Source organism: Phalaenopsis equestris, unplaced genomic scaffold, assembly GCF_001263595.1.
Source record: "Phalaenopsis equestris unplaced genomic scaffold, ASM126359v1 Scaffold000036, whole genome shotgun sequence".
Taxonomy (NCBI): domain Eukaryota; kingdom Viridiplantae; phylum Streptophyta; class Magnoliopsida; order Asparagales; family Orchidaceae; genus Phalaenopsis; species Phalaenopsis equestris.
In genome coordinates, this window is record NW_018164478.1 from 136,265 (window position 1) to 151,315 (window position 15,051).

Below are 15,051 nucleotides of genomic sequence, written 5' to 3' on the forward strand. Positions count from 1 at the left end.
AGAACAGGCTGTGAAAACGGCTCGTTTTTCGCGAACAACTCGTGTTCGGTTCGCTAAGTTAACGAGCCGAATAAGAATAAATATTTTTTCGTTCGTGTTAGGCTCTTTTTAGCTCGAAATACTACTAATTATATATATATCTTATATATATATATATATATATATATTTGATGAGTAGTATTTTTAAAAAAATTAATTGACTACAAAACTACAAAAAAATATAATCAATTAAAAGTATTAATGAAGAAAATGGAAAAAAAATATTAAATTAGACTCAAATGATGTTTTAAATCTTGCCCAGACTCAGCTCGTGTTCGGCTCCTTTATATTTCGAGCTCAAAAAGTGTGTTCGTGAAAAAGTGTGTTCGTGTTCGGCTCGTTTGCTTAGCGAGCCGAACACGAGCCGTTCACGAACAAAGAGTCGTTTTGACAACCCTAATCCCGTAGTCATAAGATGTTAAAGATTGGGGCAAGATTTAAAAATTAATATTTATATTAAAACATTAGTAGTATTTCTAGCCAAAAAGAGCCGAACACGAGCTTCTTAACGAGTCGAACACGAGCTGTTCACGAACAACGAGCCGTATTGAGAGCCATACTTATGGCTATGTGATTAGGGTTGTCGAAATGACTCTTGGTTCATGAATGTCTCGTGTTCGTCTCGTTAAACAAACGAATTAAACATGAACACACATTTTAAGCTCGAAATATAACCCTACACCGACAAAATATTAAGCTGGCTTAGAAACATAAATTTGACACGTGGCAACAGATCGTAATGGCGACTATGTCGGGGTTTGTTCAGAAAAATAAAACCAAATTTATTCTGAAAATTTCCCCCTTATTAACTCTCCGTGATCTCTCTCTCTCTCTTTTTCTTTTTTTGTATTCTTTCGTATAAATTGATTTTTAAACTATTAAAGTTTTAATTAAATATTTATTTATCAACTTTCCTTATTGATTTCTGAGAGAATAAAATAATATCACATAACTTACCAATTAAGTAAAATATAATAAATACGGACAGAAATAATATCACATAACTTACCAATTAAGTAAAATATAATAATTGCGAAATCTATTTAATTAAAATATGGATTTTGTGTAACAAATATTTAGAAAAAAAATTATATATTTTAACCGCGTCGCAAGCGATAATTTTGCTGGGTCTCGATGTGTCCCAAATTACTATAAATAAAGGCAAGGGGGAGCTGAGGGTAGGCTTGAAGCAGCAGCGCAAGAAAGTCTGAATCGCTTCTTTTGCTCTCTTACTGGAGCTTTTCCTCTGTTGCTTTTTCTTCACTCCCCACTTTTAGCTGAACACCAAAGGATAGCGGAAACTCTGAACGCATCGGCGGCAAAATCATGGTGGGAACGCCGTATTCTATATCCTCTTCCTCCACCTCTTTCGGTTCGTTAGATGATATCAGTACCGTCAAGCCCTGCAGCACCGTCAAATTCGTCTGCAGCTACGGCGGACGCATCCTCCCCCGTTACCCAGATGCGAAACTCCGTTACATCGGCGGCGAGACACGCGTGATCTCTGTCGATCGCTCCGTTTCCTTTTCAGGTCAGTCCCTCTTTCCTCGAATCGATCGGTTCTAGCCGTAAAACCCTAGATAGCGTTTTTTTGCTTTTTTGGTCGATTGCTTTTTTTCGGATCTGTGATGAGGGTTTCGATTTCGGAACAGAGCTACAGGCGAAAATGGGGCAGATCTGCGGATGGGATGCGGTGAATCTGAGATGCCAGCTTCCTAATGAGGATCTCGATGCGCTCGTCTCCATAACCTCAGATGAGGATCTCGCAAATCTCATCGAGGAATATGATCTAGTAAGCCGGGATCGGCAATGCCCTTTTAAGATCCGCGCGTTTCTGCATCCCCCGACGATTAAATCTCCGAAATCCGCAAATCCGGAGCCGATTCCAGCGTCGCTGAAAGGCAAACCGCCTTTGAGGAAACCCGTTCACGCTCTTGCCGACCGGTGCATCCACCAGACCGGCTCGACAGCCAGGTTCTCCGTTCGATCCGGCCACTCCGGCGGCAAGCACTTGTTCCATGGGCATCAGGCTCATCATGGGATCCCTCTTCCGTCGTATCGTCATCTTATTCACCACGGGAACCATTGGCAATAATGGTTTGATGTGGCGAGAAAGTAGGAAAAATGAGGTAAAGAACTTGGACGGAGGATGAACTGAGGAACTTCTATATTGTAACCTCTTGATGAACTTCAAGAATTTTACTAAATAAAAAAGGCAAAAAAAAAAAAAAAACTTCGATTAAATTTCTCTTTTGTGATTCCCGTGGTTATTGCTATGCTTTGTGGAATCCTCGTGATCAATCATCTGCCGTCAGCGTTAATTTCCTTGCTTCGATTGTCCTTCTCTGCCGTCGTTGCGTTCTCGGTCTCGTTCCGTTGCATCCTCTTATTTATTTATATATATATATAAAATTGATAATAATAAAGAATAGCAAATGCGAGGGTTATATAACTTGAATTCTTTGTTTAATTATTCAAATTTTAGTATATTATGGATTCAATAATTTGCTGACGTTTATTTTGTTTATGTGCAGATTGTGTATAATTTATTAACGGCGGAAGGGTGATTTCGTCTTTGATGAAGCTTTGCATATTATTCGCTTAATTGGAGGCGAACCTTTAGATAGTTTGAACACGATTCTACTTTTAGAAAATAAAAAATTATGCTCGTACTACCAATTTTTCCTTATTTACTTTTTTAATTTTTTTATCATTAAGAACTGAACCCGGCCTTTTTTTTTCTCGCTGGATCGGTTTTTTTTTTATTATATAAATGTTCATCGGGAATAAAATAAAAAATAAAAAATAAAATTGCTGACATTTTTATAATGGAATGTTGAATTTATTGCTCGGTCCCACAAAACGGAGGCCATTCATGCATCTCTCTCTGTATTGTCTAATGTGTTATTTAAACTCTATTATAAATAAAATAGATATTTTTGGTGATATGAAAGACTGAGTGGTATAAATATAAAAATCAAAATTTAGATGGTAGATATGTAAATATGTAGAATTAGGTGGTATGTATGTAAATGCCCCTAATTTATGTTGCGCTGAATGCATGGTTGTAAATTATTTTTTTTTTTTGATTGAATTAGGTGGTATGTATGTAAATGCCCTTAATTTATGTTGCGCTGAATGCATGGTTGTAAATTTTTCTTTTTTTTTTTGATTATTTTGAAATAAATTTAATAATTTTAAGATTCATTTTATTTAAAATTTTATTTTTCCTTTTTAAAGTTTCGGCCGGATCGCAATCTTCCATATATGCCCTGTGGTGGGCTGATGTTGGGGCCCACCTTGTCAGTTTGACGTGTCGTGTAAAGCCCGTAGGTGTCGAGGCCTGGAATTATATTGCTCTACAGTATCAAGTGGGCCAGCCCATGGTGCATTCCAACCTGTCACGAACACCGGAGAGCCGCAGAAGAATCTACTGAATGGGGGCGGTGGGGGTCGTACGAAAATCCAAATGAAATAAGTTTATGCATTTTGAACCTTCCAAATCCTATATTGCTTCATTTGTCCTCTTTCCCCCACACACGACTTCTTTCCTTTCTAAAGTTCCTCTACTAAAAAAGTTGTAAATCTTAGCATGGATGATCTTCTATAAGAAAATATTACGTGTAGATAACCGTACATCCAAACCGCACCATCATGCACGTGATCTTGCTCAGACTTGATCTCCCTTAATTGGTCGTCCAAATATGTTGCCATTGTACGTTAAATTTTCTCCGTATGTAATATTTTCCCCTCCCAAGCCACAAAGCAAATAAATCTTCGCCTTGTGGCTTTTATGTGAGTTTCTTTCAACGATAATAATGATCTTCAATAAGCCTTCTTTCGTTGTGTTCTTTTTAATCACCTAATTTTTAGTTTTTTATGGGGATTTTTACATTATTCACAATCTACTTTGGCTTGTAAAGTGATCTTCACCTTCAAAAGTCCCCTCTAGTTTCATTGCAACTTTTTCTCTTTATTCAAATAGATTCTAAATTGCAAAAGAAAGTTTCTCCAAAGATGCTATAACACTAATCATATAGTTGCTACAATTTAGTATTTTTCATTATTAATAAAATAAATATTTCATGGTAGTTAAATGAGCTAATACACTATTAATAAAAGTCATACCATGTTTATGAGTTTATCATTCATAATCTCAAATTCTTAATAAATTAATCTCAATTATTATCTAATTATCAAGTCCAATTTGAATAACAAATCCTCCCATACATTAGTTTGACTACAAGAGTAAAGATATTATGACTTATGTTAACATATAATGTCTTCATTAATTCACAAAAATGCAAAAGCTCAATTTTTCATTATTCATGTACAGTCATACCTATTTATATATAGAATTTTAGTATACATCAAACTGTCGTCAAGCGAAAATAAGCATAAAAGCTCTTGTTCGTGTTCGTTCCATTTAATAAAAAAAAATTAAATAATTATTCAAATTAGATTCATTTAAATGATTAATAAGCTAAAGATGAACAATTATACAGACATTAAATAGGGACTATAATTCAAAATTTGGTATATATATTGCAGTAAGTTGAGTCCAAATCAGAGAATAGACCAAATTGAATTCAAATTCAAATTCCTTTCCTAATGACAATGATTTTGAATTTGACCCGTCTCACTCCCACATATTTCAAATCAGTACGAAATAAATCTGTAAGACTTTCGGGTAAATATCCAAATAAAAAAAAAATTGAATATGCACGAAATTTAACGGAGATATTATAGGTGACAGCCACAGAACAAAATATCATGCTCGTCACCTTCCACCCATTTCCACATCTTCAATATTGACAAAGAACTACACATGATAAAAATTGATGGCTATATTAATATCATATTTATCACTCAATTTTTACCTATTTACATATCTACACCTAATGCACGCATGCGTGCGCGCACACATATACTTTTTATAAATAAAAAATTAATCATGTGTGCTTAAATGCAGTCCCTAAAACAATAAAAAATCTCATTATCTGGTCCGTGTGTTGGAAAATATTTGCGTGAGACGTACGATCTCATTATCTGGTCCGTGTGTTGGAAAATATTTGTGTAAGACGTACGCAACGCTGCGTACATGCGTGAGACGTACGTCCAGGGGTTATTCAGGGGATACAGGGGGGTTATATCGGGGTTATACTCATCTATAACTCCCTTGTAACCTCTTTGTAAACTATCTGTAACATATAAATGAGTTCCGAGCTTCTGTAATTTCATGGGTACAAATAAGTTACACGAATGTTACATGTAATTTCATGGGTACAAATAAGTTACACGGATGTGACAGGGGGGTATAACCCGAATATAACTCCCCTGTACCCCCTGAATAACCTCTGACGTACGCAGCGCTGCGTACGTCTTATACGTCGTATGTACGCTAATATTTTCCTCGTGTGTTTACATATCCAACATCAAAATTTTAGTTTTTGCATATATGCTGCCTTATCTATAATTGATATTATAAAAGAAATGGTAAAAAACTATTAGATGAGCCTTCAACCAACCCTAATATGCCCAACAATTTGAGTACCACGTCCTTGAGGCCAATTGTGTCAGACGGGATTCAAACCCCCGACTTGAGGAGACTTATACCGTGAATGCCAACCAACAGACCGGATAACACGACATCTATATCTTGCACACACGCGCGCGCGCACACACACAATGTGTTTACATATCCAACATCAAAATTTTAGTTTTTACATATATGCTGCCTTATCTATAATTGATATATATTATAAAAGGAATGGTAAAAAACTATTAGATGAGCCTTCAGCCAACCCTAATATGCCCAACAATTTGAGTACCACGTCCTGGCGGCCAATTGTGTCAGACGGGATTCAAACCCCCCGACCTGAGGAGACATACCGTGAATGCCAACCAACATACCGGGCAACACGACATCTATATCTTGCACACACACACGCGCGCGCGCGCACACAGGCGCACACACACAATTTTTTACAAGTAAAAAATTATTCATATTTGTGCTTAATTGCAGAGCAAATTCTTTAAAAACAAAATGAAAAATCTCAAAAAATCTTGTCCTTCTGTTTACATAGCAGCTAAATTTTAGTTTGCACATGTCACCATATCTATAATTGAAAAAATATATATATATCAATTTGTGCTTAAATGCATAGCACAATATGAAGAATCATAAGATGTCGGGTTCGAGTGCTAACAACCCCACCCGCCCAAATAAATAAATAAATAGTGGTATTATTTCATGTGGCATGAATTTGAATTAGCTTTTGCTCAGTTCAGCTCATAGGCTATCTAAAAAACTTAATTTACACTATCTTTTTGTCCTAATTTAGCTATATTTCTGCTAAAGCCTAATTATGACCATAATTCATTGCAATAGTCCCCATCTCTTTCATAAGAAGATGGGTGAACTTACTCGAATTTATTGAATTGGACAGCAAGACGGCTAGAGCTTTCTTGCCAGCAACTTCTGCTTATTCGGGATTAAGACAAAATAATGTATGAGCTGTGAATCAGAGGCCTAACATCAATATCAATCAGTGAATGCAAAAGAATTGCAGAACGACTATGCTTAATGGTGTCCTTTTCAAGACTTATAAGATAATGAAAGATACATCTGCAATATAGTTCATTCATTTCTACGGGACATATCAACAACTTCTATTTTGCATGAATCAGGACATAACAGCAATAAAATATTTCCAACAAGTGGGCCTAAGATCTCAAATATCTCTGCAGTCAGCGGTCAGAGCTCTTCCCTGATTTTAGAGACAGAGATAGACATAAACAGAGAGAAGGGAGAGACAGAGAATTTAGCATCCAGTAAATAACAATCTTCTAATTACATATTAATTCACAATCTCCCATTGGCATATTAATTTTACTATATATTATCTTTAAGAGAAACCTGTCTATAAGGCTGATAATGCAATTTTTTTTGTCAATACACGCCTTGATCCTAAAAATCTTTTATAATGCCATCTTATCCTTTTGGTGGATCTCACTTGATGGAGTTTGGATATGCATTGGTTTTCAAAACACTACAATTAAACAGCATGAATAAGTAATATGGAATATGATCAACTGTGATCTCCCTACAATCAATAATGCTCCAAATTCATATATTGCTAAAATTATTTGCAAAGTAATGTGCTAAAAAAATTAGACAGAACGGCCCCAAAAGATATCCGATCCATTAAATTTTGATGCATTTATATACATAGCACATAATTCTTATGTATTTATATATCTAACACCTAAACTTTAATATTTACATACACAGCTTTATATATCCAACACCTAAACTTTAATATTTACATACACAGTACTAAAATCTTTACTATTACATCAAAAATACCATTATCACCAACTTTTAAAAAGTCAAATGCACCTTCTCATAGGCTCATGACACCAAAGTGTTATGAATATAAATATGAAAGTTTAGAATGTACATACAAAAAAATTTTGTGGTATGTTCGTAAATTTTCGTCATATTTTTTAAATCCTCAATATGGATTAAGAGCTATAAATTATGAAAATCATAGACAAATCCTTCGGATCGCATATATATTAGCATTTATCTGACGGAAATTTTGCTGCCAGAAATGTAACAGAACTAAAATTGATTGAAGAGAGCAATTAAAGCTCCTCCCCTCAATAAATGATTCATAATCATGCTGGAGGATCCAATGAGCAAGCTTGAACTAGCCGTTGCACAGCTTGATGCTGAATTATCAGTGAATGAATCTTAAGGGGAAGATATTGTCAAAGTGAAGAGGAGTGGCGGATAGAACCAAAATGTGAAGACCCTGGGGTAATCAGTATATAACCATGTCAGATTTGTCTCGACAGTAACAATGATGACTTATTTCTTGACATACCAAATGATGAGACCATGTCCTAGAAAGGTTTAGTAACTTATATACTGTCCGGTTTGGTTAGTGGGGGCGGCTCCTCCGTTGTGGGTAAACGGGAAACCCGACTCTACGAAACCGAGGAAAGGCTGCACAGCTTCCGTGGGGGCGTGAAGACCGGAGCGAATGCCCATGACAACCCCAGAGTCAAAATAGGAATGTAGTTGCATGTATCCATGATATATTAGAAGGCCTGGTTGTATGGCACCTTAGACATATTGCAGGAGTTTGAGGTGGTGAAGATGTAGGTTTAGAGGGTGATGCATGTGTTTAAATAACTTTTTTATGGCAAAGGAGAGATCAAAGCGGGTTATGCTAAGGTAATGCAATGTACCTACTAAGTAGCAACAGAGTTAAGGGCGGTCTTAGTCATGAGTGACAATGGTAAGAGAGTTTATTTTTTCATCAAATTCAATATTTGTAAACATATCTAAAAAAAAGATCAACTTTTTCCTATAACATTCTTTCAACCTAGCATCTTCTAAAGGCTCAAGTTATTTTGACAAAAAATAAAAAAAATGAAAATGATAATAACTCAAACACTGAATTAAATTCAAATATTTTCATGGACAAACTAGAATAAAAAGTACCTAATTTTAGAAACCACCCTAAGCAAGCAAGCAAAAAAATATTTGAATTACACCCTAGGAAGCTTGGAATTCCCTACTTTTTCTTCGCACACTTCTCCAAGCTGTCAAGATTTCCCCACTTGAAAGCTCAGAGCTCTCATTTTCACACTTTGCATGAGATAATTAAATAATAAAAATAATAAAGGGAAAATAGGATCTCATACTTGACCACCCTCTCTATTTTACTATCTATGAAACTCATTGAAACAACTTCAACCAAAGTTATTTCCAAGATTCAGCTCCAACCAGTTGCATCTAAGGAATTAGCGAAAAGAGAGGGAATTAAGATCTGAAACAAGCTTATTGTTTTCTTTTTTTAAAGTGTTTCACATGGATGCCAACAAAGTTTTCAGTGGTTTCTTTCAACTTAGTAAAGTCAAAACTGAAGTTTGCCAAGCTTTTGTTTGAGATATGCGCCGTTGAAGCTTGGCATATTTACTAAGAAGGCCAATGAACCTTCACCACAAAGTTCAAAAAAGAAAAGGGAAATTAAGAATATTCAAAATTTTATAGGTAAATCAGACAAAGTGGTCTAATATGGGGCAGCACGCAAACATGAGGGTGAATAAAACTTTAAAAGAAAGCTAAGATGAAAACACTTTTTAACACAATGAAAGGTGAAGCATAAGGAACGTTTCGAGTTCATGAAGCACAAATAATGGTTCATAGGATTAACAAGCAGAAAACCTGATGCCAACAAACTAAGATTAAGAAAACATTATGAAGTTAACTTCAGAAGGAAACTAAGGCCAGAAAACTTCTACCAACCTTAGCTTCTCAAATTCCAAAGTTATTTGCAAAACTTAACCTGTTTCTTGCTCGAATTCATCACCATCAGATTCTTCCAGATTGTCGGCATCGTCATCTTCAGCATCAGCATCTATATCTTCTTTGTAGTCATGAACTACCTTCCCAATCACAGGCAGGTTGCTGTTTGCCTTTCTGATTTCATTCCACTGCAGAAATAGTTAAGGTCCAGTCATCTAAATCACTAACAGCAGGTTAAAACGTAAATAAATCACAATTAGAAATAGTTAGATTTACAAATAAAATCTACTAGTGAAGTAGTAGTCTATTTGATGATTTGGGAACTTCGGTTGAGAGACATTTAAACTATTTCACACCTTGTTTTTAATTATATTGATCAGCATATATATAAGAAAATCAATTTGTTGATATGCACATGATTTAAGAGACCATGGGTCCTCTGTTATTAAATTTGAGGGAAGAAATTATTCCCCATTACTTAGTATTATTATTGTGTTTTATTTTTTTCCTTTTTATGGAGATGATTTGAATTTCCCTCTAATTGTAAGAGGGTTAGTAACTGGGAAGGCAGAAGTGCTTCAATTCGCGGCAAACTACATAAACAAATTACATAAAAGGAAATGAAAGTTTCAAATAGCAAAAAGGTAAGAATGCTCTTACCAATTTTTCCCAGAGCTCCTACTCGAGAGCCACAAATCTTTGTTGTTCGCGCTGTTTCGCTCATCTACAGTACCCAAGCAGAGAGCCTTGGGGGAAATTAATTCAAGGCAAGGGAATGAGAAATGCGGGAGAAGGAAAATAAAACCTGCGCTCATCTAATCACAACCATAAAAACGAATCCCATCGTTGCATGCCAAGGAATGTGGGATTGCTACAATGCTGCAGGATTAAAAATTAATTATGAATTAATTAGGAATTTACTCTAGTTTAATTAAAATTTTAAATTAAATTTTTATGTCCCAATACATCAATAATTTATTCATAATCTTATATGTCAAATTGATCATTGAAAAATATAGAATTTTATAAAATTTATTCATTTGGATTTTGGAGAATGCGGGTATATTTTAAGATAAAAAACTTTATGCCTGATTTTGGCCAAATATTGGTATTACACCCCCAATCCTCGTGGTCTCAACAGAAGAAGCACTGCTCGAATTTCCAGCTTCAACCCTTCCATGAAATTTCATTCCAACACTTCTCCTGATAACCCTCTCAAATGGCCAGATAGCATTTTAAATTTCTCTCATTAATCTATGACAGACTCTTCATGGACCAATGCAAAAAAATGCTTGTGTAAATTCCCTTCCCGTGTGGTTCTGAAATGATCTAACAAATGGTTCTTAAATTCTTCACCTGTTCTGATTGATTGACGTTGTTCTCTCCATTGATACCACACTAAAACCTTCCATTCCAAACACGGGATCGTTGCCAATAATTTTTCTTCCTCAACCAGCTCATTAATAGCAAAGTAACTCTCCATGGGATAAATCAAATCATAAGCATTCTCTCCTTCAAAAATGGGCATATTCAACTTCCTTATGTGTGAGTCCTCTCCGCAATTTTCTCGACCGAAGCTCATTCCACACATGAAACAGGGGTTGCTCGACCTATATTGATTTCCCTTCTTCCATATTTCTAGCTCACCCTATCTATAATCAACTCGCTCATCCCTATAAGCTCATGAATTGTTTTCTGTTCAAAAAGTTGTCGTAGCAAAAAGCACGGGTGAGGTTGGATGAAGCCTTCTGTCATGGTCTCACCAACGATGGTTCCCTGTTCCAGCCCGATATCCTTTGAATCGATCTTCTCCAGCCCCGAATCGAACATCATCACGTTTCGTTTGCTGTCGCTCGTTCCAAACCTCCAAATGTTATGTAATTCCCTCTAGATGTTGTAGCTCGAATCCTGTTTTGAATCCTTTGCTTAATCCTTCCTTCTTTCATTTGATCCAGCCGTCTGAATGTTCTGTTATTCCTTCCAAGTGTCACCGCTTCAGTCTGCACTTCATTCTTTTGCTCTATCCAACGACTCTAGATCTGCCTGAGTCAAAGACACTACCCTAATGTCATGTGTATCTTTCTGATTGTTGTCGCTTGAGTCTGCTTCAAAAGCCATCGCTCAATCATGTGGCGAGCGGTGGCTGCTTTGCGTGAAAGTCCACAATTTTCCTCATCATTTCTTTTAGGGTCATGAATCTCCCCTTCATGAACGAGAACCGCCCCTCCATGACCGAGAAATACTCCATTTTAGATATGATTTGTTTCACCCCTCCATGAATGAGAGCAACCCCTCCATGAAAACTTTCGATAACAAACACGAAACTCAAGTACATCGCAATCCCGTCGTTGGCTTCCCATAAAGCTCTAATTGTGACCATATCATAGGTTACGAAACCCTGTATGCCGTATCAAGTCATTGGCTTTCCAGCTAGCTCGAATTGCGGTTGTATTGTGAGGTTCGGTCATGAAGGCTACAATATCGCGATCCCGTCGTTGGCTTCCCAGCTAGCTCAAATTGCAATTGTATCATGATGTTCTATCACGAAGGAGATCTTGTTGATCTATAATGTTTCATGATCCCCTCATTAACTTCCCAGTTAGCCCAAATCGTGATTGCATGGTGATTTTTGGTCACGAAGGCTACAAAATTCCTGTATGTCGCAATCCCGTCATCAGCTTCCAAGATTTTGAATGTTATGATACCGGTTTGATAGGAAAGAAACGAGCTTCCACAAAAATTAAGACAAGCAAAATATTTTACTTAACCGACACAAAACAACACAGCTCAAATATATAAAAGATAAACACCTACAATTCGAGAGACATACGATCACTCCTAAACCCTAAGTCTAAGATTCAATTCAACAATCACACATAACCTAACCCTAAATAAATTAAGATTCTATTTATACCTCATAATAATAAATTACAAATGACTAAATTGCCCTTTCAGTCTTACGCCTAACATAATTCTTCCAATTATTTGGCGGGCTCGACATTGACTTAGTGGAGCACAAAGCAGATGGTGTCGCAGACGCTTGTCTAACAAATATTAATCAAGTGTTGAATGATTTTAAAATCATTTGTCCTAATGAACTTCCTAATGAATTACCACCAAGAGATATATAATATGTTATTAATTTAGTTCTTGGATCATCATTATTGCCTAATCAGAATTATTATAGTATGAATCCAAATTCGAGATTATTTTACATACTAATTTTGAATAAAAATAAAAGCTTGAATAAGAAGGTTACCAAGAATTAAATTAGGTTGACCTTATTCCAACAATATCACCTAACCTAGAGACAGGATTCCATAAATAGATGTTATGAGGCATGCAAATAATTAAACTTGTCTCGAATAAAATTTCTTCCTCATGCTTCAAACTTGTAAGTGTGAGTTGGATGTATGACTCATTCAAGTGATTTAAAAGCACGACAATCAAATTTCAAGAAAAGTCATCTTAAGATATCAACGTTAAGGACTAATTTCTTCTTACTTTGTAAATTTGTTCCTCGCTCTATTTTATTTATAAAATATGTTATTTGACTTGTTTAATACCATTAATTTTGATGAAAAAAGAATACATCAAAAAATTTGATTTTCTCACCAATTTTATTTGTTCCTACTTTATTGCCAAACATGTCCAGAATTTTTTATCAATAACTTATCAATTGATTTTAGATTCTAGTATTGCCTATCTTTATTTAAAATAAGTGAATTGTTGAACAACTTAATACTCGCAAACTCAAACTCTTCAGTTTTTTCCTTTACATGGAATTACATTACACAACATACTAGTTTGTAATAGGAAACCTAATCCTGAGTCGCCCGACATCAATCGCTCCTTTACCTAGGGTTTGTGGTAGGCAATGAAGAGATCAAGATTGATCATGAAAAGGCAAAATCAATGAACGAGTGACCCGCACCACAAACAGCAGCTGATGTAACAAGGCCCCACCAGTCAATATGTCCATAAGTGCATTCATAATTTTTTGTAGTTTCCTTTACATGTTGTGCTAGGTCCAATGCCAAATTTAAATAGAAAAATAAAATGATACATTTATCGTGTCGGAGAAGAAGATAAGTAAGGCCCTTACATTAGCCTTACGAACTTTACAATTATCATTAAAAACAAAGGCGAATGCTAGGAGATATGCAATGGGGGTAATACTAAAGCAAAATGGAAGGCTCATTACTTATCATTCTGCAATATTTCAGGTAGCTCAGAAGAACCATCCAATCTGTAATAATGAACTGTTGGCACTGAGTTGAATAGTGAATATTGGTGCTACTTTCTAGAAAAGAAACTATGATATATAAAAATCATAGTTCATTTTAATATTTGCCAAGTTAATACAAAATTATAACATGCTAATCATATCAAGTAGATAACTTACCTCCCAACATATGTACAAGATCATCATTCATGCATCTCTTGGCTATGCGCTTGAATATTTTTTTGTGAACTATTCATGTGAACCCAAAAAATATGAGTATCCGTATACTTTTGACAATTCAAATTCAGTGGTCCATTTTACCAAAAGGGCAATGTTTTAGTTCTTTTGATGAAAGTACGATAAACATTGCATCTAAAATCTATCTAAAACCTATCATTTTGGTTGGGTTCATTCAGATTAAAATATGAGGCACAAAGAAAGGTTAACAATTCATTTGTTGGATCCTATAGCCTACTCATCAAATTGTGGACTAATATCCTGCAAGTGCTATTCTACCGAATTACCAATTAATGAACTACTATAACTATTTTATAGTTATCTGAATTTAAATATTTATTATCAGAAGCTATACCATAGATTGCATAAATGCTACACAAACGTTAAAATGAAAAACTCAACCAACTCTCTCCCATTCTTGTTATTTTCTTAACCAACATATGAATTTTGTCAATTCCCTCCAAAAAACTATGTACCTTTTCATTTTCAACTTTAACGCCGCCATCAATAGCATGGGTGAAAGAGATGCGAAGATTGAAGCGGGCTTTGTGGCCAATACCTCGCACAAATTTGAAGTGTTGCCTTTCTGGTGTAGTGCATGGTTTCTATTGAAGGCGAATCCTAAGTATGACAGGCAAGCATCAAGCATCCCAAAATTTGAGATGCCTGTTATTGTACCATCATGACAGATGCACCATTGTTTCATTAAACACCTTTATTTAGTCATCAGTTTGGATGAAATACAACATTTCTCTTCATTCTAATGTCTGACACGGTCCATAAATCCTCTTAGAATTGGTTCAAAAACCAACCACTCAATCAGACATGATGGATTTAGGTATCATAAAGTGTGTCCATACATGTTGGAAGAGTCTAGCCGCTTATTTTCATTTGATTATTTTTCCTACAAGAAATTAAAAGAATATATTTTGTCTATTTATTTATTTATTTTGGAAACTACAGGCTCGAGCTTCGTAAGCTTAGTATAACTGAGCGTCTGTTTGGCGCAGCTGCCCAAAAAACTGCTGCGGGGAAGCATCTGTGGGGAAGCCAGCAACCTATTTGGTGCAGCTGTGTGAAATAAGTTGTGGGGTAACTGTTTATGGAAAAATGATCATATTGTCCCTGTTTGTTAAAACTGTTCATAAATTTATATATTTATATATTAAATTGATTAATATATGTGAATATATAAAACTAACTATAATTATGGTATATATATATATAT

General features: G+C 35.4%; 2 protein-coding genes and 1 long non-coding RNA gene across 6 annotated transcripts in view; 2 read left to right on the forward strand and 1 right to left on the reverse strand.

Moving 5' to 3' along the window:
* Window positions 1–1,185: 1,185 nt before the first annotated feature.
* Window positions 1,186–2,721, forward strand: LOC110018953. Of its 2 annotated transcripts, XM_020716437.1 has the most exons (3): window positions 1,186–1,570; window positions 1,692–2,168; window positions 2,574–2,721. In XM_020716437.1, exons 1-2 carry the CDS (start codon window positions 1,366–1,368, stop codon window positions 2,132–2,134), a joined length of 648 nt encoding a protein of 215 aa, XP_020572096.1. In that variant the 5' UTR covers window positions 1,186–1,365; the 3' UTR covers window positions 2,135–2,168; window positions 2,574–2,721. The 2 variants fall into 2 exon arrangements, with proteins under 2 accessions (XP_020572096.1, XP_020572095.1); XM_020716436.1 differs by lacking the exon at window positions 2,574–2,721 and having other exon boundaries at window positions 1,692–2,290.
* Window positions 2,722–3,014: 293 nt separating this feature from the next.
* On the forward strand, window positions 3,015–3,878 carry LOC110018954. The gene is made up of 2 exons (XR_002293410.1): window positions 3,015–3,056; window positions 3,138–3,878. It is a non-coding gene; the product is annotated as an uncharacterized LOC110018954 (long non-coding RNA).
* A 2,896-nt stretch (window positions 3,879–6,774) lies between these two features.
* LOC110018985 overlaps window positions 6,775–15,051 on the reverse strand; it is an 18,380-nt gene continuing 10,103 nt past the window's right edge. The window contains exons 2-3 of one of the 3 annotated variants that reach the window (XM_020716499.1): window positions 9,402–9,549; window positions 6,775–6,809 (exon numbers count right to left, since the gene is read on the reverse strand). In XM_020716499.1, the coding sequence (XP_020572158.1) occupies window positions 6,790–6,809; window positions 9,402–9,549 (168 nt within the window). In that variant the 3' untranslated portion in view covers window positions 6,775–6,789. Of the gene's footprint in view, window positions 6,810–7,068; window positions 7,092–9,135; window positions 9,550–15,051 lie in introns of those variants that run through there. The other 2 variants (XM_020716500.1, XM_020716501.1) reach the window with 2 other exon arrangements.

What these genes read in the sequence shown, in the direction of transcription:
- LOC110018953 (XM_020716437.1), top strand. Translation starts at nt 1,366, where the DNA reads ATGGTGGGAACGCCGTATTCTATATCCTCTTCCTCCACCTCTTTCGGT. An exon ending in TCGCTCCGTTTCCTTTTCAG is followed by an intron (nt 1,571 to 1,691) that starts GTCAGTCCCTCT and finishes ATTTCGGAACAG; the next exon opens with AGCTACAGGCGAAAATGGGG.